This window comes from Hypomesus transpacificus, chromosome 23 (genome assembly GCF_021917145.1).
Source record: "Hypomesus transpacificus isolate Combined female chromosome 23, fHypTra1, whole genome shotgun sequence".
In the NCBI taxonomy this organism is placed as follows: domain Eukaryota; kingdom Metazoa; phylum Chordata; class Actinopteri; order Osmeriformes; family Osmeridae; genus Hypomesus; species Hypomesus transpacificus.
In genome coordinates, this window is record NC_061082.1 from 6,208,060 (window position 1) to 6,233,289 (window position 25,230).

At 48.0% G+C, this 25,230-nt stretch overlaps 3 protein-coding genes across 5 annotated transcripts; 1 reads left to right on the plus strand and 2 right to left on the minus strand.

Moving 5' to 3' along the window:
- The first annotated feature begins 1,277 nt into the window (after positions 1-1,277).
- On the plus strand, positions 1,278-5,434 carry fzd5 (frizzled class receptor 5). 2 transcript variants are annotated; one of them, XM_047046620.1, is made up of 2 exons: positions 1,278-4,028; positions 4,417-5,434. In XM_047046620.1, exons 1-2 carry the CDS (start codon positions 2,311-2,313, stop codon positions 4,475-4,477), a joined length of 1,779 nt encoding a protein of 592 aa, XP_046902576.1. In that variant the 5' UTR covers positions 1,278-2,310; the 3' UTR covers positions 4,478-5,434. The 2 variants fall into 2 exon arrangements, with proteins under 2 accessions (XP_046902576.1, XP_046902577.1); XM_047046621.1 differs by having other exon boundaries at positions 1,278-4,002; positions 4,376-5,434.
- A 39-nt stretch (positions 5,435-5,473) lies between these two features.
- Positions 5,474-12,910, minus strand: ccnyl1 (cyclin Y-like 1). Its single transcript, XM_047046622.1, has 10 exons — positions 11,808-12,910; positions 9,126-9,200; positions 8,954-8,997; positions 8,579-8,679; positions 8,430-8,465; positions 8,239-8,290; positions 7,944-8,063; positions 7,461-7,627; positions 6,143-6,305; positions 5,474-6,037 (listed from the first exon to the last, which is right to left on the minus strand). The coding sequence occupies exons 1-10, from the start codon at positions 11,959-11,961 to the stop codon at positions 5,921-5,923; spliced, it is 1,029 nt and encodes a 342-aa protein (XP_046902578.1). The 5' UTR covers positions 11,962-12,910; the 3' UTR covers positions 5,474-5,920.
- Positions 12,911-13,512: 602 nt separating this feature from the next.
- creb1b (cAMP responsive element binding protein 1b) lies at positions 13,513-20,474 on the minus strand. 2 transcript variants are annotated; one of them, XM_047047359.1, is made up of 8 exons: positions 20,325-20,474; positions 18,020-18,129; positions 17,162-17,308; positions 16,937-17,037; positions 16,717-16,859; positions 16,421-16,603; positions 16,042-16,195; positions 13,513-15,946 (listed from the first exon to the last, which is right to left on the minus strand). In XM_047047359.1, exons 2-8 carry the CDS (start codon positions 18,119-18,121, stop codon positions 15,802-15,804), a joined length of 975 nt encoding a protein of 324 aa, XP_046903315.1. In that variant the 5' UTR covers positions 18,122-18,129; positions 20,325-20,474; the 3' UTR covers positions 13,513-15,801. The 2 variants fall into 2 exon arrangements, with proteins under 2 accessions (XP_046903315.1, XP_046903313.1); XM_047047357.1 differs by having other exon boundaries at positions 17,162-17,329; positions 20,325-20,472.
- Positions 20,475-25,230: the final 4,756 nt, after the last annotated feature.

Below are 25,230 nucleotides of genomic sequence, written 5' to 3' on the forward strand. Positions count from 1 at the left end.
CTAGTTCACCATCTACAATGATATGAAAACGTACACATCTATGCATCCCCTCCACACCCCCTCCACACCCCCACACTTCCTCCCCACCCCCACTGCCCACCCCATTCACACACACAATGTCCAATGCAGGCTGATGTGGAGACAATGACAGTAAATATTTTCCTTGTGAGTAAATATTGCCATGTCCCAGGTGGAAGTCCTCTGACCTAAATGGCACAGGTCAACAGTAACAGCCCTGAACGTTGCGTGTGTGCTTGTGCTTTGCGTGTTTGGTCCATTGTCATGCATGTTTAGCCCCAGTCCTGTGTGCTCCATCAACATGCGTACAAAGCATGTCTACTGTTTACCTTACCTCCCTACCTTTGCCTGCACTGATTGTGAAAGCATTAGCTGGCTGGATGCCAGGACCTGGACAGATAATCAGCAGCCATTCAGAGTGTGTGAACTGTTTTAGGGGGTCTTTAGTGGGAAAGTATTCCTCTGAATGTCATATTATGGTACAAACACATTTTGTATCATGTTATTTATAATCATAACATGTTGCATGCCACTGTTATTGATTTGTGATTAGTTAACGTGTTTGATTCATTGTTGTCATTGTTCTATCACTTTAGAGTCTAGGTTTATGAACAACTGGTGTTGTTTATTGTTTGCAGGTTAGGTTGGTTAGGCCCTGAATGTTGAAAATTCTGCTCAGGTCTCACACACACACACACACACACACACGCACACACAAACACAGGCTGGTGATGAAACAATGTAAAAAAATGTGTGTGCATTCTCATTGTCCTGTCTGTTGCCAGGACACTTCCCACCCTTCATTTGTTAGTACACGCTGTCTGCTTTGTTGCCTCTGACTTGTCCATACATCCTGCTCCGCGTGCCGTCTGCATCCATGTATTGTGTCATATCCTGTATTACACTAAGATTTTCCTGGCCTACCATGGGTCAAAAGTTCATTCATGTTGTAACTATGACGTACATATTATTTATACAAAAAATGCAGGTCTAATATGACATCTATGGAATATTTCTAAAATAGACGTTACGTATTACTTTGTAACTTGACATTAAAGAGCGCAGGTGCAACGTTTTGTCTCAAAAAGCCACCTGTCCTCGGGCATCCGGTACATCAAGATAATCCATAAATGAACGCATTTGGTAGATAGCCCTCATCTCGGCATGATTGGTTGAGAAGGTACAGGAGGCGTGGCGTCAAAGTGCGAGTAGGATACCATCCGAACAGGCCGTGGTCAATGGTTTTGAATGCGCTAGGGGTTGGCGTTTGGATGAGGTGGGCGTGCTGTGCGTGTTGTAGCGGGAGGGGTCTCTTCCACTTTGGCAGGGGAATAAATTATTTCGGTTGGTGAGCGGTGAGATATGAAACACGACACAGCGATACCTACTAATATCAGAAGAGGCAAATTTCGAAAACAAGTGCTGGGATTCGCTGTTTGAAAGCACCTCTGCGTTACACCTTATTCAAGATAATAACGCAAAAGTTGCTTAAACTTTGGAGACAGAAGAGAGAAGAAAATTCATTAAGACCTGTTTAAACTCTACGACGGCCAACCTATATTGGGCTCCCGGAGAAAGGATACAGCAAGTGGATTCTATTTTCTTGGGAATTCACCTGGGCTTCAAATCAACCTCAGACGGACGCTTTACGCTTTTCTATGGGACAGTAACACAATTGTATTTAGCAGTTGTATGACCATGTTAAACGTATTTTCTTTACTCGTCTCATTAACGCTTCACAGGCAATACAATCTGTCATGCGGAATAACTGTTGGAAGAGGAAATTGTCAGTAAAATGTTACAGAGTTGTTAAATTAATTGGATCGTGACCAAAACTCCAAAGAGGGAAATTAACTTTCTTCTCTATACATTTTCAAGACTGGGTCAATGATTTACACTTCAACTCTGATCGACAGTCCACTCATTTGGAGACGTTGGTGACCTTTAATCCAACTATTATTTTAACTAAACTGAATTTAGTTGGTTAACTGGTCCTATGCTGTATTTATGCTTCATTGGTAAGGTGCTTGTGCTTTTGGAACAAAATGCGCCTTCGGTCTGGAATGGAGCTTGCCCGTGATTTATAGAACAGAGGACCGTGGACATGCTGCTGGAGCAATTACCTTTTCCTTTTGGGATTTCATATTTCCGAGATGCAGTCATAAATTAAAGAAGGGACTGAGCTGAGAAAATACTCAAGTCTACACATTGCAATTCCTGTCTTTTTTTTTTACTACCTGTACTTTCAACGGAATTAGCTCCCACCTCTCATTCCCGCTCCCACCTCGTCCCATGGCGACCACGGTTAAGCCCCCGCTGTGTGGTGTCGTCCGTTGGCTGCTGGTACTGCTCCTCTCCCAGCAGCCCCTACTCGCGCAAGGCGCCTCTAAGGACATTGTGTGCGAGCCCATTACGGTGCCCATGTGTAAAGGCATCGGCTATAACTTCACATACATGCCCAACCAGTTCAACCATGACACCCAGGAGGAGGTGGGCCTGGAGGTGCACCAGTTCTGGCCGCTAGTGAGGATCCGCTGCTCCCCAGACCTCCTCTTCTTCCTGTGCAGTATGTACACCCCCATCTGCCTGGCTGACTACAAAAAACCCCTGCCTCCGTGCAGGTCTGTGTGTGAGCGAGCCAAGCGAGGCTGCTCGCCCCTCATGAGCCAGTATGGCTTCGAGTGGCCAGAGAGGATGAGCTGTGAGCAGCTGCCAATGCTGGGGGATGAGACCCTGTGTATGGACCAGAACAGCAGTGAGACCACCATCTCCCCACCCTTCCCTAAGCCCACCCCCAAGGGCACCACCCACCGACGCAGACCCCCAGCCCCCAAACCCCCGGTCCCCCAAGAGTGTGACCGGGAGTGCCGCTGTCGCGACCCGCTGGTGACCATCAAGAGGGAGGCCCATCCGCTGTATAACCGGGTGTCCACCGGCCCCTTACCCAACTGCGCCCAGCCCTGCCACCACCCTTACTTCTCCCAGGAGGAGAGAGCCTTCACCACCTTCTGGGTGGGGCTGTGGTCGGTCCTATGCTTTTTCTCCACCCTCACCACCGTCGCCACCTTCCTCATCGACATGGAGCGCTTCAAGTACCCGGAGCGGCCAATCATATTCCTTGCTGCCTGTTACCTCTTCGTCTCCCTGGGCTACATCATCCGGCTGGTGGTGGGGCACGAGCGCGTGGCGTGCAGCAGCGCTAGCGGCGTTGGCGGCGAGCAGCAGCACATCCTGTATGACACCACAGGCCCTGCCCTGTGCACCCTGGTCTTCCTGCTTGTCTACTTCTTCGGCATGGCATCATCCATCTGGTGGGTGGTGCTCTCCTTTACCTGGTTCCTGGCGGCGGGGATGAAGTGGGGCAGTGAGGCCATCGCGGGCTACTCCCAGTGTTTCCACCTGGCCGCGTGGCTCATCCCCAGCGTGAAGACCATCGTGGTGCTGGCCCTCAGCTCCGTGGACGGGGACCCCGTGGCGGGGATCTGCTACGTGGGGAACCAGAGTCTGGAGAGCCTGCGGGGGTTTGTCCTGGCTCCCCTGGTGGTGTACCTCTTCACCGGCTCCCTCTTCCTCCTAGCCGGCTTCGTGTCGCTCTTCCGCATCCGCAGCATCATCAAGCAGGGCGGGACCAAGACGGACAAGCTGGAGCGTCTGATGATCCGGATTGGCCTGTTCACGGTGCTCTACACGGTGCCGGCTACTATCGTGCTGGCCTGCCTGGTGTACGAGCAGCACTACAGGCCGAGCTGGGACCGGGCCCTGGCCTGTTCCTGCCAGGCCGAGCGGCAGCGTTTGGGCCTGGGCCCCGACTACGCTGTGTTTATGCTCAAGTACTTCATGTGCCTGGTAGTGGGCATCACCTCGGGGGTGTGGATCTGGTCGGGGAAGACCCTGGAGTCGTGGCGACGCTTCACTGCTCGCTGCTGCCCCTGTTGGACCCACAAGGCCGCTGCACCCGCCTCCATGTACAGCGAGCCGACTACAGCACTGACCGCCCACCCTGGGGTCTCTCTCCCCCCTGGCTCCTACCACAAACCGTCCCCTCCGTCGCACATATAAACGCACCCCGTGGAGGGTCGTTGTCGTAACACACATGGCTGTGTGATAAGAGCATGCGTGTCCAGACCCCCTGCCGTGCGAGGGGCCGTCCACCTCACCTGGGACCGTAAAGGCGTCATGGAGGAGTGGGACCTCACACGCCTGTTCAGAGGACAGCCAGTCAGAGGACTGGAGGGAGCGCTGTCATGTCGTGGACGGGAGGAACATCATCAACCAAGCTGGCCCGCCAGCTGTTCCACTCAGACACCAACAAGCTCATACGTTTCATATCATGAGAAGGACCGCTGGAAAAGACAGTGCTGTAAGAGGCTGAGTGCAGGAGCTCTGATGTTCATTCGGTGTTTTGTGGGCCCTCAGACGGACCTTCTGGAACTCGACCAGGGATAAAAGGTTGGTTTGATCCTCGACGCAGACCTCATCCCTGCACTCCAGTCTGCAGCACTGTGGAGAGCTGTATTTATTCCTGTGTTCTGTCTATTTGTGCTATAGAACATCTTGTATGGTTTCAGCGGAAGATTCTATCCAAGAAGCTTGGGAAAGCTGTGGGTGTGTAAATACAAAGATGGAAAAGACCGTGGCAACTAAACATTCTGTTCTTTGCTAGTCCCCTGTGATGAAATTGTGTGTGTGTGTGTGTATGTGTATATATATGTGTATGCTGCAGTAAGGACTGGCTAGCTGAATCATGGTGAAGTGTAAGTACCCTCATCTGTACCGTTGTGCTTTCCGCCCCCTAGTGGTGTGTACTTGAACTACCCACCTGTCCCAAGATGTACATTACAACATTTATCTGCAGAGTAGGAAGAACATTTAGCAAACTGGTTTCATTCTTATAGACGTTTTACAATTGTTGAAATTGTTAAGAACAGTCTTCATGTAATTGGTGTATGAAAGGGAAAGCCTATTTGAAATGGTAACCAAAAAAACAGAGAACAGGCCAATCTTACGAGCTAGTGGAATCCTCCAGCATGACCTGAAACTGTAACCATGTTGGCCTTTCTCTTCCTTACTGTGGTCGTGCCAGCACCCTTGTGTGTTCCAGGTAGTAAGCCCATGTTCTTTAAAACCACAGACTTCTAGAATGATATCAAAATGATTCAGAAACTCAATATTTAATTTATTAGCCCTTTTCCTGATTAATAGCATGTTTGTAGTGTGAGAGAGTGTGTGTGATTGTTCCATCCACACTTTTATAAACTGATTTGGGAATCATTCTATGGATGAGTCTTGAATGCAACTCTGTACTCAATTCCTGGAGAACGTAAAATGTGTCAAATTCATGACTGAGATTTTAGATATTATTTATGAAATTGCAGTTTGACTGGTAAAGAATTAAACTGTGGACCAATTGTAACAGTGTTGTTTCGTTTGTGAATTCACAATACAAAAACGTTTGTTACATGATTAGTGTTTATTTAAAATACTCCCATCTGTAAAGGATTTCAATTGAAAAACAGACAATTTCACAGCTAGTAGCCTACATAGTAAGCAAGAAAACAACAAAATAAACAAAACAAGTATTTGATCTCTATGTAGTTTAGTTCTTCTGCTCAGGGTGTGGGGTGGGGCTGGCGGTAAGGGAGGGCGAGGGGCGGACTTGCTGTCCAACAGTCTCTTCCATGGAGGGAGGGTTTGGAGGTAAGAAGAAAGGGGTTGGAGCTGGGGGGTGTGTGGTTATTGTAGTCTGGTTCCAGATCAGTGTGTGCCACTGACTTAACCGACCCACGTCAAGCCATCACCGTCAGCCAATGATAGCCAAAGGTGCAGGCTGCAGCCCATAGGGTTCTGAAGGATGAGTCAGCTGCTCTGGGGTGGCCGTCGGTGTCAGAGGTTGTCAGGGGACCTATGAAAGCACGGCGTTGGAGCGTCGGATGCCCACCAGGTTATCAGCACTGAAGGATCTTCTCATGGAGGCCCTGCTCAGGTCTTTGTACTTGTCCTCACACAGCCTGGAGATGGCCTGGAGACAGACAGAGAGACATCTCCAACTGAGTTTGTATATAAACATAAAACACATTGAATGAACAAACTGTCTTTAGGAAGGAACAAACTGTCCTCCCCTTACCTCAAGTTTCTGAGCACGCTCATTGTTCAGGGGCTCCAGAGGGAAGCTCAGGTTGTTGTCGTCGGCCAGAGAGCGCAGGTCAAAGTAATACTTGGCGTAAACGCTGGCTGGGACGTTGATGTTGAACTGCAGCAGCTCCAGGAACTGTCTCTCCATCTCATTCCTGTGAGAGAGAGAGATAAAGTTACAAAAGTATATGTACACACATAGCTAGGTGTTTGTGACCTTTGACAAAGGTCTGGACCGGCCATGCCGTCTGCTGCTGAGAATCAAGCTGAGCCCAGCCCAGGAATCTACGAGCACGACTCTAATGACTGAGACTAGGAAATCCTTTCTCCTAACCCCCGGGCAGCCAGGAGGACCACTCACTCTGACTGGAACAGCCATCCCATAGGAGAACCCAGACACACCTGTCCCTGAGGGAGCATCCTGACTCGGCTGGTCCAGACCCCAGACAGCCTCACCTAAACCTCATCATCCTCATCTCCATGGATACAGCCTCCAGGAGATGAGCCCTCAGACCACGGAGGTGAGGGCAAGTTGAGGGGGCTGGGCTGGGGGATGCGGTCTCCCAGGGCAACTAATGGAGCGGGCGAGAGCTGGGGCCATTATGTGTGAGCGATGAGAGCACTCGAGCCCTCCCCCCTCCTCCAGTCCTCTACCCCACCCCACCCCTCCCAGCCTGGCCCAGCTCACAAAGAGCACTTCAATAGACGGATGAAAATAGACCTGAGAGCGTAGGGCTCTCAGAGAGAGGGTTAGAGAGAGAGCAATATGGACCAAACAAACCCACACGACACAGACAGAGTCTCTCCCTCTCATCCACACACGCAAAACCCACTTGCCCACTAAATAAACCCTGGGGTCTGTAACATAAGATTCCAGGCCAGCCTCTCCACCTGCTGATGGAGAGCTTCCAGAGCGGACCGCAGCACAGCGCTGATTGCTGGGAGACGTTATTTTCCCGTGCTCCGCCTCAGCCTCTCTCCATCCTCTCCATCAGCCCGCCCCCCTCTGCTTCCAGTTATTTCGCTCTGGATATATGACACCACACAACAGAGGAGCAGAATATCCGCCAATATATGGCATGGAAATGAGTCTGTGCGTTTGTCAGTGGCTCTTTCCTGCGTTTCAAGTTTGACGTTTATTTGGGATTTGCAACGAGTACAGGTACATTGGAATTCTTAAATCCTGCACCTCTCGACAGTTCCCCGTCAAGATGAAACCTTGGTTCTAAATCTCAATCCGAGGTAAAACAATCCCAATCCTAATGAGTGTGTGTGCGTTTGTAGTGTGTTTGTGTCCGACGTCCACGTACATGTCCTCTACGGTGATGTCCTTGAGGATCTGGCAGTAGTCCACGTTCCACACGGCCTGGTCGTCCCACACCTTGGAGGCCAGCAGGATGGCCCCCAGCACCATGCGCTTCCAGTTAGCCGGACAGATGTCCATCTCAGCGTAGGTCAGCAGGCGCTCCAGGTACACCTGGACCAGAGGTCAGGGGGTCAAAGGAGCCCACAGAAAGACGGGCGGTGATCATCTCGGGTGGCGGAGGGGCCGTGGCTTATGTCATGGTTCGTGTCACGAGCCTAGCCGTGTTCAGATTAGTGTTACTTTGCTGCTCTCTAGTGGTCAGAAGTTGCATTTAAAAAAAGGAAACACCTTCTGGAACTACTTGCTCGAGGGACACAATCTACATTTGCTCCTGTAAATACTGTTTCGATTCATTCAGTGTGGACTGCTAATGCAATGCTTAACGGGGACAACGCGGGCCGTAACTACGGCAATGTCAGTTCCTCACCAGCGTGACGATGGCACACTCGGCGGTGAGCTGCGCGGCGCTGAACAGCGTCCGGACGAAGCGGTAGATGAGTTTGTGTTCCGGATCCGTCCGTGAGTAGTCATCAGGTACCTGCTCTCTCTGCGGGAACGGTCGGGGACAAACAACCCTTTAAAACACCCAGCAAGTAGACGTTTCACAGACAGCGTCCCCTATCTCTCAGGTGTGCACACCACAGCCATGGCTCTTTAGAGCCAGGTCATGACTAACAGCCCAGCTCCGTCACTCCCAAGTGGACGAGGCCCAGCCCACTCACCGATAACGGGCGCATCTTCTCATCGAAAATGTCCAGAGTCCTGTCTGAGTCCCTGGTGGAGACAGAGGAGAGAGTTACAGCCCCCGTCAGAGGAGTGCCCTGACACAGCACCACAAGGATGTGTGGCGTGTCAACCGGAGGAATTCTTTTATGGAAATTGTTTTTCTTGTCAAGTTCCTTTTTCCACGCACCTGTTTTTAATGTGGTAGTATATTGCTAGTGTGACACTGTAGGCAGAGAAGGAAGAATGAGTTGTTTAATATCATCATCCTGGCTTTACAGAGACTGACGTTTGCTTTTCTCGAGAGCATGACGATTGAGGAGCTGGATCTATACGCACCATTTTATTGTGCTTTTTAAATTGGGCTGGCTGACCGTACTGTCGTCTATGAAAATGGTGGAGCAGGAGCTGTACTTCTTCAACAGGGGACCAGGGGAGACCTGCCAAAAAGAGAGAACATCTATTTTTAGAAGTTAGGCACTTTAACTGTGTGTAGGTCTCTACCAGTGGCTGTGACCTGGCAGGACTGCATCTCTGCAATCCAATTAAAACAGACCAATCACATCTGCTGTTCAGTCAGGTTTTCCTTTGCACAGTGCGTGTGAGTTTCTTGTTGTGGTCATTTCTGTTTAGACATCTTTCCCAGAGCAAAGGGCCATGCCAACTATGCCCCATAAGCCAAACACTACACAGGCTATTCATCTAGATACTTACATGGCTCACGTGATTGATGTGGTTGCTTTTCCTCTTGTCTCGCACTAAAAACACACAGAGCAGGTTGAGTCACACCCACATCTAGCAGGTAGCCTCCCTCAGATAGGCAGGTGTGTGTATGTGTGTGTACACAGCACCTATGTCCTCGGTGTGTGAAGGAGTGATTACTCACCATCTGTCTGAGACTTGCTGAGGAAGATGGTGCTGGCCCGGGCGTGGTCGGACGGGTTAGACTCCAGTGCCAGCTCTGAAACAGACACACAGATCAGAAGGTCAAACACTATCAGGGTGGTCAGATGGCTGAGCGGTTAGGGAGTCGGGCTATTCATCAGAAGGTTGTTGGTTCGATTCCTGGCTGTGCCAAATGACGTTGTGTCCTTGGGCAAGGCACTTCACCCTACTTGCCTCGGGGAGAATGTCCCTGTACTTACTGTAAGTCGCTCTGGATAAGACAAATGACTAAATGTTAATGTATTAGGGTAAGTCCCAGAAACATGCAGAGTAAAGCACAGTGAAGCACAGGGAAACACAGTAAGCCCACAGCCCGCCTCCTAGGGGACAAAAGCCCGGGTCCCCATCCAGCTCTGGAGTATTCACTGGAGCTCAGAGGGGAAAACAGCCCTTTAAGTCTGCATCTAATACACCACACACACACACCTCTGACAGCAGCTACAGGGGTAGATACAATCCAGTGAACGATAGTCCTGCATTTTTAGAACTGTCTTAAGTCATGAAGATGACAGTCCTGACACACCCTTCCTTCTGGGCATCATCACCATGACAATGTCATGAGCCTCTGACTTGAGCAAACAGGAATAAATGAGGAATGAATGACTCATTTGTTAGTCGCACACTGAGGAGCTTCTCATATTAATAGGAAGAGATCTCGCCCAATTGTCCATCCCCCCCCGTCATAACACTTCCTGTACAGGAGCAGGAAGAAGAGGAGTACGGTCCATCAGCCTGAGAGTGGTAGCACAGATGGGGGGGTGGGGGTGGTTGGTCTGGGGATCATGTGAGGGAGAGGCCGACAATCAGGCCTTTGTTTGAAAGTTTCATCATTGGAGAACAGAGCACCCTCACTCCTCATGCCCCTCCCACCCTGGCATGGGTGGGGTGGAGAGGGTGCCAGCTATGCCCGCCAGTTGGAGAGCAAACTAACAAGAGCGCTCTCAGAGAAGGGTAAGGCTTCGGTGCGTGGAACGGAGACAGAGAGCATGACACCACAAGGTGGGCCTGTCCTCAACGCCGACTCGCACGCACCGACTCCGCAAGCGCGACCGCTAACCGGCTAGGCCAACGACTCTCTCTGGCGCGGGTGGTCTGTACTTACACCGAGGAGTGAGTTTAGCCAATCCACATCAGCTCCACACACACGCTGGGATGAAAACCAGATACAAAGACGTAGGCTACATCACAAAGCATGGCGATACAACAGATTCCCCTCGTCCACCAGCCTCCATCCATCCAGCAGTAATCTCCCCAAAGAATTCCTGGCAGGACACGCCATCCCCACAGCCTGTTCCCTGGGTGTAATATGCCCTGCATGGTATCCTGTCTGCTTCAGGTACCACCTGGTAACAGGGGATGGGGTCTGTGGAGGTGCCAGTCAGACAGGCATTCCTCTCTGCACCCAGTGGAAAAGCCCCGGCAGAGCTTGGAATTCCAGTCTGAGAGCCAGAGAATCCAGGGCCGGCCCAGCCCGGGCCAGGGTCAGTCTACCAGCAGCTGAGTGGGTTTAGTCACTGCGGCCAGGCTTCACCCTCTACGCTAAAAGAAAATTGAGGGGAGGTTGTGGTGTCTTGGGTGATTACAGTAGGGGGTACTACAGATCTGCAAAACAACGACCATGATAAAAAAAGATTTCACCATGTCAGAAAGGTAAGGTTTTGGATGTTCGCTTGCTGTGGGGGACAGTAACCAGGCCAAGCCAAGCTTACCAGGCCCATTCTACTGACTGCCTCTCTGGTACTAAATTCCCTGTCTGAATGAGAACCAATCTGTCTGTATGGCTCCACTAGACCGGCGCCTAAAAACAGCCATCACATGCATTTTTGTGAACACAAGGCATTTCATACCTAGTGGAGCTTAAATTTACTTTGATAAGATGCATACTTGCAAGGAGTGAGAAGGACAGAGTCTATCAACAAGAGGTGTGTGTGTGTGTGTGTGTGTGTATAAGAGGGAAACAGCCAGAGAGAGAGCGAGAGAAAGAGTGCAGCTGCTCTATAGTATCACATCCCCAGGATACCAGGGATAGCTCAGGACTCTCACACAACCATTCCTCTAACCAGACCCCCATCCCCATGCCCAGCCTAAATACCATCTGGGGTAAGCCTGGGAGGGCTGTGCGTGGGTCCATGGAATGTCCTTATCAGTGGGATCAAAGCGGTACCAATACCATTGAGACAAGCTAGGAGTTGGAGGGTAGGGTTGGGGCTCTGCTCTGGCTGGGTAAATAACCTGACCCATGATATTGTGGGGCAGGGAGAAGCCATAAGAGCCATACAGCTGGCAGTAATAGGGGGGCTGGCTGGGCCAGGAGGGCTTTGGGACCCCAGAGGTGCTCCAGGAGCAAGAAGGGTTGTGAGGGACAGGTTTACTAATGGGGGTTGGGTGAGAAAAACACCACTAAGGTCTAAATCAACAGCAATAAAATGCTGTAAACAACCAAATTGAAGCTTGCTTCTCATACACACACTACCTTTATACTTAGCATTTGGTCAAGCTGGGGGGGGGGGAAAGGTGAGGCAGGCTAGAGGGCCAACTGATTTTATTTTCATCTATTGAATGCTTTATCTTACATTATAAAGAGTATCAGTAATCATTCGGGATGGTAATGCGCGTTACCTACCATCGGGCACCTCTCGGTCGCTGATGTGCTGCAAGTACGGGCCAGTGTCGTCACTTACGTCCGTACTGATTTTGTAGTCTTCAAGGCCCTCCGGTTGCCTGGGTAACTTCGGGCTTCCTTCCGAAGAGACGCAGCATGATAGTGTATTCCCCATCACAATCAATGAATACTCCAAATACTATTTTACGCCCTCAGTACTAGTGCACAATTCCTTCAAACCCCCAAATTATGGCTTGCTTTGCTATCCTTCGAACCGTAGTTACAACCACATACACATATGCTACGGTTGCATGAGTCTCTGAATCAAAATCGAGCAAAACTAACAACCCATTCAAGCTGTTGATATTACATTCCTGTCCATTTGAGGATGTGCAAGCCCAGTATGGTCACGAAGAAACAGTCGTAGAAGCCAACCAGATTGCTGCCACTGTGCAGCAGATCGATGAGGGTTAGCGTATGCCCTATTTACAGAGCCAGCTGAATGGAGTGAAACAACGGTAAATTGTATCCGTATAGCTGGCTGACTGGTTAGATGTCGAAAACCGAAAAAATCAACTGGTTACCAATTCATTTGACATTCATTTGCAATGTAGTTAGCTAGCTAACTCACTCGCTAGCACAGTCAGCTAGCTGTTGTCTATAACAGCAATGCATTTATGCTAAGCTAACCTTGTCCCTAGTCCCTTTAACTTTATTAATGTCCATCTGTTTCTTTGATACTACTGTTAAAACAAGTTAACCGTTAAATCCCTGAAATCGTTCCAGATAGTAATACTGACTGATCTCCTCAAAGTTTCCAATAGTTCGAGGTAGAATTCACACCGGTCCTTGGTTAACTCCCGTCGGGATCACACGTCCACTTATGCCGAGGCCTCGGTAGCCTCGACTACCGTAGCTGCTGTCTCGGTGAGAAAATCAAAGCGAAATAGCATCAAATCATTTCATCTTGGACAGTTGCGTAAAGTCTTCATAAAGTTCATCTTTGATCCCAACTCTCCAACTCAAGACCGTACGTTAACTCCTCCACTCCACCGGCCAATTCAGCAATCCGCTCCCCGCCACCACCGCCATCTGTTCCGATACACCACCTCCACTACCTGGCATTCAGGGTGGACCCACCCATCTCGGAATTCCATTCATTACTATTGGGTGCGAAATCAAAACAAAGAAAATATATCAAATAGCTATTGGATGATTGGTTGTCAATTGAGACCCGTCCTGACCAATGAATGCATCCATAACTCACATTCTTCTAGGTCCCGCCTTTAAAAGACGTTTTCCTTGATGATTAATTTCATTGGGAGAAACTCAGTTCAGTAGTGCCTCAGTTTTTGTTTAAATCATAAGTATCTGGATACATCGTAATTTTACCAATGAAGAAAATCCCCACATTTTGTATTATTCATGAAAAATATATTGTTACACTTCTTTCAATCTATCAGTATTAGTGTAATTTTATTTTGATGATTGAAACTGGTGTGACATACCACACTGATTACCTTACACAGTCAACATTGCTTCTTCCTAAAACTTTCCCACAAGTCTGAAAAAATGATTAATTAAGTGTGCCAGGAAGAGCTGTACACCATTGTATTGCATTTGTATGGCATATAAGCCATACAAATGTATATCACCCCACCAAGTCCATGAAAGGATGTTGCGTTACAACATATATTATTTAGGAAATAATTAATTGAACCATACGTGCTTACAAAAGTGGGTTTTTAATCAGTTCTTTCAAAACAGGAGGCATAGAAATAGATTAGTTATGATGTCTAACAAACAGGAATACAGGTATATACAGTATATTCACACAACACTCTATTACATCATTGAAATATTTCCCCAAATTGTATTATCATATAGTATACAATGTATTGAAAGACAAAAACTTGAAAAATGTATCAATATACAAACAGATCACAGTTAGAAAAACTTTGTCTAGACTTTGCTTTGACACCAGCTTCATCAAATTAAGCGTTTCGTGCAAGAGGTGAAGCCAGGTTTTATATTTATTGTATACATTTATCTCACAATGGTACACAACCCACACCGATTGGTGAATAGATTTACTGAGTTCTGCTAGTAAAGCTGAATAAACAAGCTGAGAACAATAACATTTCAACCACAATGACCTTCGCTAATAGCCAACATCTGTGAGTGTCAGAGGGACAGAGGTTGATCCAGCCCATATACAGCTGTTCAGGTCATTGACATGCTCTGCTTAGATTTACTACTTCTTCTGTCAAAGAAAAATAGCTTTCCCTGAAACTGGCAGGGCTCAAGGTGTGCTGTGTCAAATTGCATCCTCTCAGCAAGAAGGTATAATCTCCTCACGAAAAAGCTCTGCAAAGAGATTACCTCTGCAATTTGTCATGCTTGAATTCAGCTGCACAAATGACTTGTCAAAACGTCTGTGTGTAACGCTAGAGCGGGGTCGTGGAGGGCGAACCTCCCACAGCACTGCTCAATGCTACAGCAAAGACTGAACCACAGCTAAACCTTGGCTGAATGTGGGATGCCTTGGACTGGTCTGATCACACATATCCCTCCCATTCATTCATGACTGCTGTACATTTAAAACAGTTCTTTACCGTGAAATAATAAACCAAGCAAGCAGTGAAACTGTATGTAAAGTAATGCTTTCTTAGCAAATTATATGGGTCGTCATACATGTGTGTAACTTTAAGAAGTTCATCTTATTGATTGAGCTATTGGGGAAACCCTGCAGTGTGGCATTCATGTTTTAACCGACAGACAAATTCATTGACTGTCTAGTACACCGTCTCATTTCATACTGAACAAATAAACGTCAGCCTTTTCTGTTTTTAATCCCAGAAAAACATAAAATAAGTTGTAAAATATCCCCTAAAGGCCTCAGCAATATAGAACCTGTCCAGTCCTTGTACCTGTCTTGTGAAGGCTTTTACAACCACTGTAGGGCTCTGACTCCATAACAGAGAACACGGGTGTCTGCAGAACATCTATTACTCAGACATTTACAACTAAATGAAACCACGGCAGTCAGTAATTGAACTGGTATATCATGTGAGTAGCATTAACTCCCAACAGGATTGCTGTTCACTTGCTGCTTCAACAGAGACACAATGTAATTTCGGAAAATAAAATAACAAGTGGAGAGCATGTATTTTATAACGGGCATTTTTTAAATAGCTGCCAAGATTATTCCAAGGACTGGTAGATATTAAAGTAATAGGTTTAGTTAATGTATTGCCTTACAGTATATAAAACAAATGCAAAAATATATACGTTTTTACATTATAACACTTTTCTTATCAAATCAATAGATGTCATAGCAAGATCTACACATGCTATAATATCCATGTACTATTACTTTAAACAAGAAAATAAACTAAATCAATATATAGAGTACAATATGGTATTTCTTTTTTTGTTGATCATATCACAAACACATCATGTCATTCCTTCTCTACTCTCAATGATATTGTACAATCTATCACACTGAAGACTGAGGCAAAACTGAAGACACTTCAAATGGGAGACAGGTCTGTCTCGTACAGTATCTTGATCTTGACAAGAGTAAGTGATGTACCAGGTAGTCTAAAACAATCCCACTGACCTTCTCCTTTTAGTACCAAGGTGCTCTTGTGACGCTATCTTGAGTTGACACTCATGAGTCCCATCGTCCACTTCTTTAATACAGTCACAAGTTAGACAACATAGAAGACTTTCCGATGGACATCCCACTGACTGAACAATGTTTGGTGAGGAGAAATAAGAAAGAAAGAAATTCTTCTTTAATCTTCTTCTCCGAAAAGACACAACCCACTCTGTAGATAACTAGGCATTGGCCACATATTCTGGTCGACGTACACGAGCCATTCTCCATGGTTGGCAGTTTACAGCATTTAAAAGACGTATAAAACGTGTAGTGTTCACGCCCGAAGGCCAGCACATGGCAGAGTTCTGTACAGGCAGGCAGATGACGACGGGAGCGGTTGGACTGGAGTCCCTACTCAGTCTTATGACAGTACAGGTCTTTAAGTGCTTTGAGTTCCTCAATGAGGGTTTTATTCTGGTTCTCCAGAACAGCCACTCGGTTCTCCAGACACTTGACGTACTCCTTCTTCTTCCTGCGACACTCCCGAGCTGCCTCCCTGGAACACAGACGAGACAAGCAGAGGGACACGGTTCAGAGGGGACGCGGCGGAGCAGAGTGAAGAACGCAAGACGGCCATCTTGATGTTCCCACCTGTTCTTCATGAGACGGACTTCCCTCTTGCGGGTGACCTCCACTGTGCCCCCCTGGCTGGGCAGGGTGGGGGAGGAGGCCATGACCACACTGGGGGCGATGGTGCTGGCGGGAGCCGCACGGATCTGGTAGGCCTGCATGTCTCCTGAGGCAGCTGTCCACGTCAAACACATGTCACTGTTCTTTCTCTAACCCCAATAACAAACCCAGGTGCCACTGCAGGCTAACTACATACGTAATGCTGGAACTATTACTTAGCTTCAATATGTAAATACTGTGCTATCCTTGAGTATATGTACAGTACCAGTCAAAGGTTTGGACACATAAATGTGTCCAAACTTTTGATTGGTACTGTATATCTACAAGTCTGTCGTCTGACCTTGCACCACCACTTGGTTACTGGGCACCAGGATCTGCTGTCCATCGCTGGTCTGGGCGTACTGCAGGATGGTGGTGCCGGTCTGGCCTCCTGCAGCGTTGGTCATGGTCAGGGTCTGGAGCCCTTGGACCCCGTCTGTACCGTTATTGGCCAGCTGGATAGCCCCGCCCTGGGTGATGGCGACTGATGAGACAGAGTGGGTCATCAGTTCAGCTAATGGAAGCTAAGGATACATCTGACATGGAGAAGTGTTAAGACTGTAGTGGTGTAACTGAGTGGGGTCAAAAGTGACATACTGTATTGGCCACTGCTGGTCTGATAGATGGGCGTGGGCATAGTAACCGTGGTGATGGAAGGCGCAACTGTGTCTTCCTCTGACTTTTCCTCCTCAATTCTGGGCACACCCGGGGCATCTGACGAGAGATCGTTCAGGATCTTCCTGTGAAGGTCAGAGGTCACGGCAGCATCAGCTAACAATCAGGACACGCTCACGCTCACACGGACACAACTCTGTACCTATATGACGGGCGTCGTGACAGAATCTCTCTGCGTTTTTGAGAGTCCGTCACACTGTCCACTGACTCCTGGGAGTCCTCGCTCTCTGCAATGGTGGAGATCTGAAACACACACACAGACACACACACAGACACACACACACACACACAAGTTGGAATTTCCACTCTATTCTGACCAGATACTATGGTCCTGTGTATATGGAGCACTGAGAGGTTGGGTTCTCACCTGGACAGTCTGCACTTGGGGTGACTGGATGACGGAGGGCTGGGCGGCCTGAATGACCCCATGCACCTGCACCGTTTGTCCGTTGGGCAGCTGCACCAGCGTTACCGTGGGACCGCTGGATGTGGCGTGACCGGCTGCCATGGACACCTGCAAGGCAGACAAGTAATCCTGCTGCCCAGGGAGACAAACATCTCCATCTGTTAGCTCCATCAGGTTACTGTAGCATAGCTGTATGATGTTGCAGGGTTAGCTGTATGGACCAAGTCTCTTGCAACCCATGAAAATACATTTTGCATGTGCGTTTGAGTAAATTGTTGACATGATATGCATTCTTGTGAAGGCCTCGGTGTCAACGGAGGACTGTGTGTATGATGGCCTGCATGAGACCTTGGTGTATGTCTCAGGTTTGGCCTGCTGTCACACTACTGTGGCTGGCCTGGTGCTGGCCTGTTCCAGCCTACTTGGGAGAGGGTTGGGGGAGGTTACTATTTTCATGTCTTACTATTCCTGCTAACACCCCCGGTTCAAACTGCGGTCTCCCTCTCAGCACAGAGCTCTGTGAGTCATAAAGCTGTTGTCAGGGGGTGAGGAGTCAGCACATTCTCTTCACGGCTCCAACACACACACACACACACACACACACACACACACACACACACACACACACACACACACACACACACACACACACACACACTGACTCTCTCTGCCAGGAAGACAGCTGGTAAGTCAGAAAATCAGTCCATCCTTTAAGAAGGGCCAGTGGCTGTATTCAGTCTTGGGCTGATGGGACACTATTGGAGGGTTAAGGCCCTGGTGAACAGTCAGCAAGTGTACAGAGTGCTAGAGGTACACTACCTGTGTCAGGGTAGCAATCTGGGTCTGGGCAATCTGCTGACCAGTCTCAGACACAGCAGTCTCCACCCCCTGCTGAGCCTCTGCTGCCGACTCCATGGTCATTGGTTTAGCTGGTGAAGCAGACAAGAACATGACTCCACCTTTCATTGGCATAGCGTTCATCACAGAAGGAATATAGAAGGAAGTAACTTGGGTCTGTCTCGGCTAGCTTCGTCTTTTAATGAGACATCTTGAATCACCGCCCTGCCCCACTGGTGTGAATGAACACCGGTGTATATATAACCGTGACCACAGCATTCCTTCCCCACACTATTAATAAACATACTGCTTTACGGTTGACCCAGTTTGAGTTGGTTCATCAAGTCAAACACCAACACTCGTTCCTCGATGGAAACAAGATATCTTACACATTCCAGACATTTGAGTTTAGCAAAGGCGCGAGCCCAGAGTCTTCTCAAACAACCCTAAGACAATATTAGGAGACAAGACCATGTGTTCTCAACCAGGATCTACAGTGGATACACCCCATGTGAGAACAGTGGCAGGCATTACATAAGAACCTATCTGTGTCATCTCTATGGATGCGGGGGAACTGAAGATAACAATTATTTTGTAACACTGAAAATATACACATTATTCTAGCTTGCATGTGTACTCATGCACGCACACACCCTGGGGAAGTCATTTGTCTCCTTGTGATGGAATGTTTCACTATACTCTCTGAGGCCAGCTTGTGTCTGGACAGCTGACAGTTTCTTTATTACCCAGAGGGCATCTTGTTTAGCAGTAGAGAGATTGAGACAAATAAAGCTTAGCCAGGGCAGGACATTTTCCATTCTCTGAGAACCTTGCAAAAGCTCAGAAATTGAACAAAAGCTGCTTTCCACTGATTCAGAAACTTGGCGTTTGTGTAGTCTACGGCCACAGTTCAGCCAAAGAACATTAACGGGGCTGTTTTCACAGACACAGATTTGGCTAAGCTTCACCCTACATATTCGACTCATTCGAAATCAAACAGGACGTGGAAAATGACAAGACATTGTCTTGTGAGTAAGTAACTCAATATATCCTGTTCCTAAAACCCTCAGTGAACTGCTCAACATGCTGAACAAGTCCTCATTAAAAAGACAGACTGAAAAGCTGGTGCTCCTTCAACAGCGCCTGCTCAAGTATTTTCCAGGAATTGACCCCCCTGCCCCTTACCATTGGCTACTCAGCCCCTGTGCTCTGCTACAGGCTTGTTGTTGACAGGCAGCAACCACAGACTTTCTGGAAAGACCCTGTTAGAGGAGGGCCCGAAAGGCAGAGGAACCTGTTCAACTGTGCCCCCAAAGGTTTTATTTCTTTCTTTGCTAACCAAGAGCCACACAAGATAACAGGTCACTAAAGTGTAACTGTTAATTTATAAACAGAGTTAAAAAACTAAAATTGCCTTGCAAAGGAAAGGTCCTTTCCACTGTGGCCCTTTAATCTCCTAAACCAGATTATGCGTGACTGTACAGTGAGCTCACATAGTGTGTAGCGTGTATCCGTGGTGTGATTGGTCTTACTGATTTCTCCCTCTGTTTTTCAAAAGTCAATTCAGAGACGAGCTCAGTGACATGAAAGAGAGAGAGAGCTGCATGGACGCCACATGGAGCGACGACGCCCACTTCAAACCTTCCAACATTGTCTCATTCAACAATTTATGTGGCAAGAAAATGTAGTGTATGACTACTTGTACACAACAGTCGATGGAGACCACGCTGAAATTAGGGGGGATACAGACAAATTATGCAGGAGGTTAGATGGGGGAAACGCAATGTTTTAAGAATTTCTAGTAGCCTACATTTACCTTATTTTTTTAAGCAGGGGATGGCTGTTTGTATGAACAAAAAGTAACTTATTGATGTAAATTGGAGGTATTCAGCCACACACATACACTTTTTGGACAAACAATAATTTGAGAGCCATGTCTGTGCGAAAATGTGGATGCCCGCCTTGCATGCTACAGGTAATTGCGCAAGGACCACAATGCGCATATGTGCACAAACACTTCGGAAATCATTTTATCACATGCACATTAGCTGGTAAAATGTCATCTCAGAAAAGCTGTCCAAGCTGCAACATCCCTCTCCTGTCCATATGACTGTTCCTTTCTGTTTCCCAAATAGCCGCAGCCTCCCCTCCCTTCATCTGAAAGACTGCCTGCAATAAGCCAGGCGCCATGATCTCTTTGTTTCCTCTCTGGGCCGAACCCGACCAGACTTCAGCATATTCAGGGAGCGCCTATCCTATCTTTCCCCGGACACTAGTTTCCTCTTACCGATACAGACTCCCTTCGTCACTCCCGGGCCCTCGGAGCTCCACTTTTATTCAGACCGACACGTAAGAGACCGCGTCAGGCTACACCTCCGTCGCGTCACCGAGAACAACAACACGGAGAAGGAGAGGGACGAAAATCATATCAGGGTTGCCTTCGAGAACGGCCGATTGAGGCACGGAATGAACCGAACAGCACCCGGAATTGACCGAAGGCTTTTCGACACATATCGGAAACAGTCGTAGATTAAATTTTTGTATGAAGCTTCTTCCTTCAGTTTGCAATCGATCTGCTTTTTATGTCTTAAAAAACGGATTTTAGGAGTTTTATACAATGCGTTATAAGTGAATGTCCAAATACATTGTAATTGTTCTAAGTCATAACTGGAAAATGACACAATTTTGACCACGTCCTCTTAATATTGGACAGCTCTTGTAAACTACAAAATAGAGAGGATCAACGCAAATGTACATCAATGTCAAATAATTCGTCCACCCACCCACTCCTTAAATAGACTAACATTATCCATCTGTTTTGTCTCAACTTATCCTGCATTAATTAAAACGTTATCTACAGATTTGATCCTAGTTGTTAAATGTATGCCACAGAATGTTATATTTCCCACCAACTGCTTGACTGGTTCCCACCATTGTGTAGCTGTTGCTGTGATGACTTACAAGACAGCAAGGGGGCAAAATGACACCAGTTTTGCTGTGGTTCCTATTTCTCTCCTGGTATGTCATCCCCAGCAGGGGGCAGTGTGGAGCTGCAGTGGGAGTCAGTTCCTCTCAGACTGCCTCTGGTGTCTCAGCAGGAGGGGATGGAACAGCACAAACTGCTGCGAGTTTGTCCATTTTATAATCCTCTTGATGCTCGTTGCTCGTGTTTTATCTGTTTAATAGTGCTTTACAGCTACAAGACATAAAAAACTGCTTTTTATTGTGACATGAAACACATTGTTTGGGGAATTGACCCTGCCTCGTTAATGAACAACAGTGAATTTGCAGCTGGTTCAAAACCCCAAAGGAAAAAAAGATGATTTTGACCAAGGGGTGAAATGATCTTTTACAGTGTAGAATAAAGCTCACAGCAGCACAAAGTGTCTCTTTCTCTTGCACACACACATACACACACACACACACACTCTATTTCCCTCTCTCACACACACACATATACAAACAGACACAGAAAAAAATCAATGGAAGCATTTGGTCTATTATCGTCAAAACACTGCATCTCCGTCTGAATAATCAGCTTTTTATCACCAGATGGTCCACTTTGACTTGGCTAATAAACACAAGCATTTGTCCAATACACAGATATGGCTCAGAGAGGCAAGCAGAAGCCCTTTTATTTTACCCTGAGTGAATGTGTGTCTTGTGCTCAGAGACTGTGGTTGTGTGCGCTCTGGGACTGTGATGTGTTTGTGTGTGTCTGTGTCTGTCTGCGTGTGTGTGTGTGTGTGTGTGTGTGTGTGTGTGTGTGTGTGTGTGTGTGTGTGCGTGCGCAAGTGTGTGTACCCCGTTCTGTGATTGACCTTGAGAAAGCAGGCACAGTTGGAGGAGAACTGGCTGAGGAGGCTCTCTTTCTCTCTGTGTGTGAGCCCCCGCTGCGTGTCTTCCCCTGGGTGAGGGCTGGCTCGGGCTCCCCCCCCCCTTCCCCTCAGCTCTCTTCTACTGTCGTATCCCTCCACCAGAATGGAGGCAGCCTGACGCACTGAATTACTATGTTGCAGGCCTTTCAAACTGCTAGGTGCACCCTACAGAGAGGGAGAAAATGCATCAAAGCTTTAACCATGCCGGCAGCCAGGAAATACATAATATCCAAATGGTAATTTTGAATGTGCTCTGGAGACAGCCAGGTGCAGAGGTCTGTGATAACTTTCTGGGTGCCTATCAGAATATGTCCCCGTACACTGGGATATGCTTTGAGTTTCGCCCTTGATATTACATGGTGTGCGTGCGTGAGTCAATGTATGTATGTGTTATTCAGATGAGTGTAGTACTTGTTCCAAAACCCCCCAAATATTCATGACTTCTAGTTCTTCCATGCCAACACTTCCTTAAAAAATCCACAAAATACTGTTCAAGGAAGATTTGATCAAACTATCGTTGTTCAAAATCTTGTCTTTTATTTTCACCCTCAATAATTAATCAAATAAACAGTCTACACAGACAAGTAATTTGGCCACTGGGATGGTTTCTCATTTTCCTAAATGTAGTCTAGTTTCCATTCCTTTCGTCGCCCCCCCTCCCTGCCCCCTCTCCTCTCTCCCTCCCCCTTTCTGTGTTCCAGCAGTGCTTGCTGTAGTCTTGTGAACAGCGGCTGCTTTATTGATGCGTGGGCTCAAAGGCTGCCTGGCAGTCAGAGACACTCTTCTTCACTCCTCTCCAGCTCCGTTTTCTCTCTGCCCTCAATAGGTGCTGTGTACTGAGTTGTAGCAACACACACAAGCAGAGGCCTCGTTATCCAGTACAGGCTTCTGTTCCACTGCAACTCTTCTCCTGGGCTGTGTTCTGTGTGAGCAAGCAATGCGGCCCTTCTATGCAATGCAGATTGCAGAGCATTGTTCCCTCGCAAAAAAAAAAAAAAAACAGACATCAAGCCTTGCTGTGGAGACTTTGTTGTCAAACATAAGCTCAGAGCAAAAGTGGTTTTGAGTCACGACAGGATCCATTCAAATCCTAGCCTTGTTTTCCTTCTTATGTTTGTTGATTTAAATTGTTTCTTATACTCTTGCACCCGTTCACTGTCCCTGCCTGCCTCTGAATTCTGTTACATAAACAGTCTCAGGCCCCAGTGCATGCTGGGAAGTGTTCTGGCGTGGTCTCCAGCGAGGTTGTCCTTGCCTCTACATCCTGTCGTATGTGAACATGTGACTACCCCGGGAGAGGGAGCTAAGAGGCTACCTCAAGCCAAGATTTCTCTTTTAGTGGTGAGTTGGGAACCCCACATTGCCCTCACAGCAACACACAGGTACAAGACAGCTCGGCAAGTGTAGGTGTGTGTGTCTGTGTGTGTGTTTGTGTGTGGGTGGGTGGGTGGGAGTTTGCGAGTGTATTTGTGTGTGACTCGGCGTGGAGGGAGCATGAGTGGCACCGTGGGCATTCAGAACAGGCAATAAAAACATGGAGATGATGTGTGTCTGACACCTCGGGACCCTTGTCTCTGGAGACGCTTCCCTCTCCCTCCTCCTCCTCCTCCTCCCCCCGTCACCTCTTCCTCCCCCCCTCTTCCCCCCCCGTCACCTCCCCCGCTGCCACCTCTGCCACCTCTGCCTCCGCTCCCCCAGTCTCAGGGAAGACACTAACAGAATATAACAAGAGCTGTAACCACACTCTCTCCTCTGAAGACAGGGAGCGAGGGAGGCAGGAGGGAGGGAGGGAGGGAAGAGAGGGAAAGGAAGAAAGCATGGAGGTGGGGGGTCGGGGTACGGCTCTGCCGTAAACAAAGGAGCAAAGGCTCGGCGGTCTGCGGTTCTATTTTTACCACGGGGGCAGGAGGAGGAGGAGCAGGAAGTGGCGGGGTAATGCAGGAGCTGCATAATGAATGAATGGCTCCTGTGATGGAGCAACCAGCAAAGGGACTGCTCTCCATCAGGTGAACAGCCATTGGTGCATCACACACACACACGTCACAGGGGTAGTTTCGTCACCCATCGGTATTGCTTCCGTTCGATCTTGCCCACACTGGGGGTTCGAACTCGGGTCCTCCCGACACACTAGCAACCACCTCTCACCAACATCGCTTTCGCCAGCTTCACCACCAAAGAGTTTAGCGAGTTGAACCAATTCAACTCAATTACACACACATGCATTCATGCAAACCCTCACCAACACAAAGGCACCTAACCCAATAGACACACGCACATGTGTAAAGGGAATACATGGCATTTCCTTTTTTTGCCAGTTGCCAGTTTACCCTCTTAGCAAGTGAGACAGAGCTCATTCATGGTCTTGTTGTGTAGTTGTTGTGTTGTGTCAGTCATGCTGTGTAGAAAACTCACTGGGCTTAGTGTGACCTTATAAACAGTCTAAACTATTTAGCTCATACAAGTCCATCTCTCCTCCATTTGTATCACTGCCAAACCAGTCATTTGATTCTTTCCATAGCTGCAGCCATGGAAACATTGATTGAAATGATCATTTGTAAGTGTGCAAGGAGACGTGAGGCTGTGGGTCTGCAGCATTCTGTCTGTCGAAATAAAACCAAGGGAAAGCCCCTTCTCCATACACTGGCGGTGGAGAACCCTACTGACTGCTGCCCTTTGGGTAGTCCATAGGCATGACAGGGGATTGGTCAACTGTGCAAATCATGCCTGTTATACCAGCTGGCTGCGAAAGGCTGTTGGAAAGCATGCCAGACTTCTATATGCAGTGGAGTTGGTACACAGTGGATTCAAGAAACGGTGGAATCAAAGTCAGGAGGTTGGAGGGCACTTAGAACCATGTTGGGAGGGTCATCACATCCAGCAAGAGGATTTGTGGTCTTGACCATGAACCGTCTCTCCCGCAGGTCGTATACGTTCCCGCCTATGGATTTATGTGCATATTTGATGCTCCGGTGCACCTGCATATGTTTGTAGGGATGAATGTACCGTATAAGTGTATGTGAGTGTGTTTGTCTGAATGTGAGCATGTTTATGTATCTGGACTCATGTTTATGGATGAGAGCGCACAACTACCCCACCCACGTCCTGGCCGCCCGCGACCTTGGCAGTGATGTGTCATCCTTGTCATGCTCGTCCAACCCCCCCCCCCCCCCCCTTCCCCCCCGGAGGGTTTGATCCCGACTCTCTCCTCTTCTAACCTGTGACAGCTCCTTTCCGCCCCCTGTCCCAGCAGCCGTCGCTCTGTCACGTCTCCGACATGTCCTCGGAGCATTCGCCACACATGTACCTCTCCTGTAC

Bases quoted from the DNA above. Each gene is read 5' to 3' on its own strand.
- fzd5 (XM_047046620.1), top strand. From the start codon at position 2,311: ATGGCGACCACGGTTAAGCCCCCGCTGTGTGGTGTCGTCCGTTGGCTG. The intron at 4,029-4,416 runs TCTCCCCCCTGG...ATGTTCATTCGG, and splicing joins ACCGCCCACCCTGGGGTCTC to TGTTTTGTGGGCCCTCAGAC.
- creb1b (XM_047047357.1), bottom strand. From the start codon at position 18,121: ATGACCATGGAGTCGGCAGCAGAGGCTCAGCAGGGGGTGGAGACTGCT. The intron at 17,330-18,019 runs GTAGTGTACCTC...CCTGGGCAGCAG, and splicing joins AGATTGCTACCCTGACACAG to GATTACTTGTCTGCCTTGCA. The intron at 15,947-16,041 runs GTGGGAACATCA...TCTGTGTTCCAG, and splicing joins GTCCGTCTCATGAAGAACAG to GGAGGCAGCTCGGGAGTGTC.
- ccnyl1 (XM_047046622.1), bottom strand. From the start codon at position 11,961: ATGGGGAATACACTATCATGCTGCGTCTCTTCGGAAGGAAGCCCGAAG. The intron at 8,680-8,953 runs GTAAGTATCTAG...TCTTTTTGGCAG, and splicing joins ACATCAATCACGTGAGCCAT to GTCTCCCCTGGTCCCCTGTT. The intron at 8,466-8,578 runs GTGCGTATAGAT...CTCTGCCTACAG, and splicing joins TTAAAAAGCACAATAAAATG to TGTCACACTAGCAATATACT.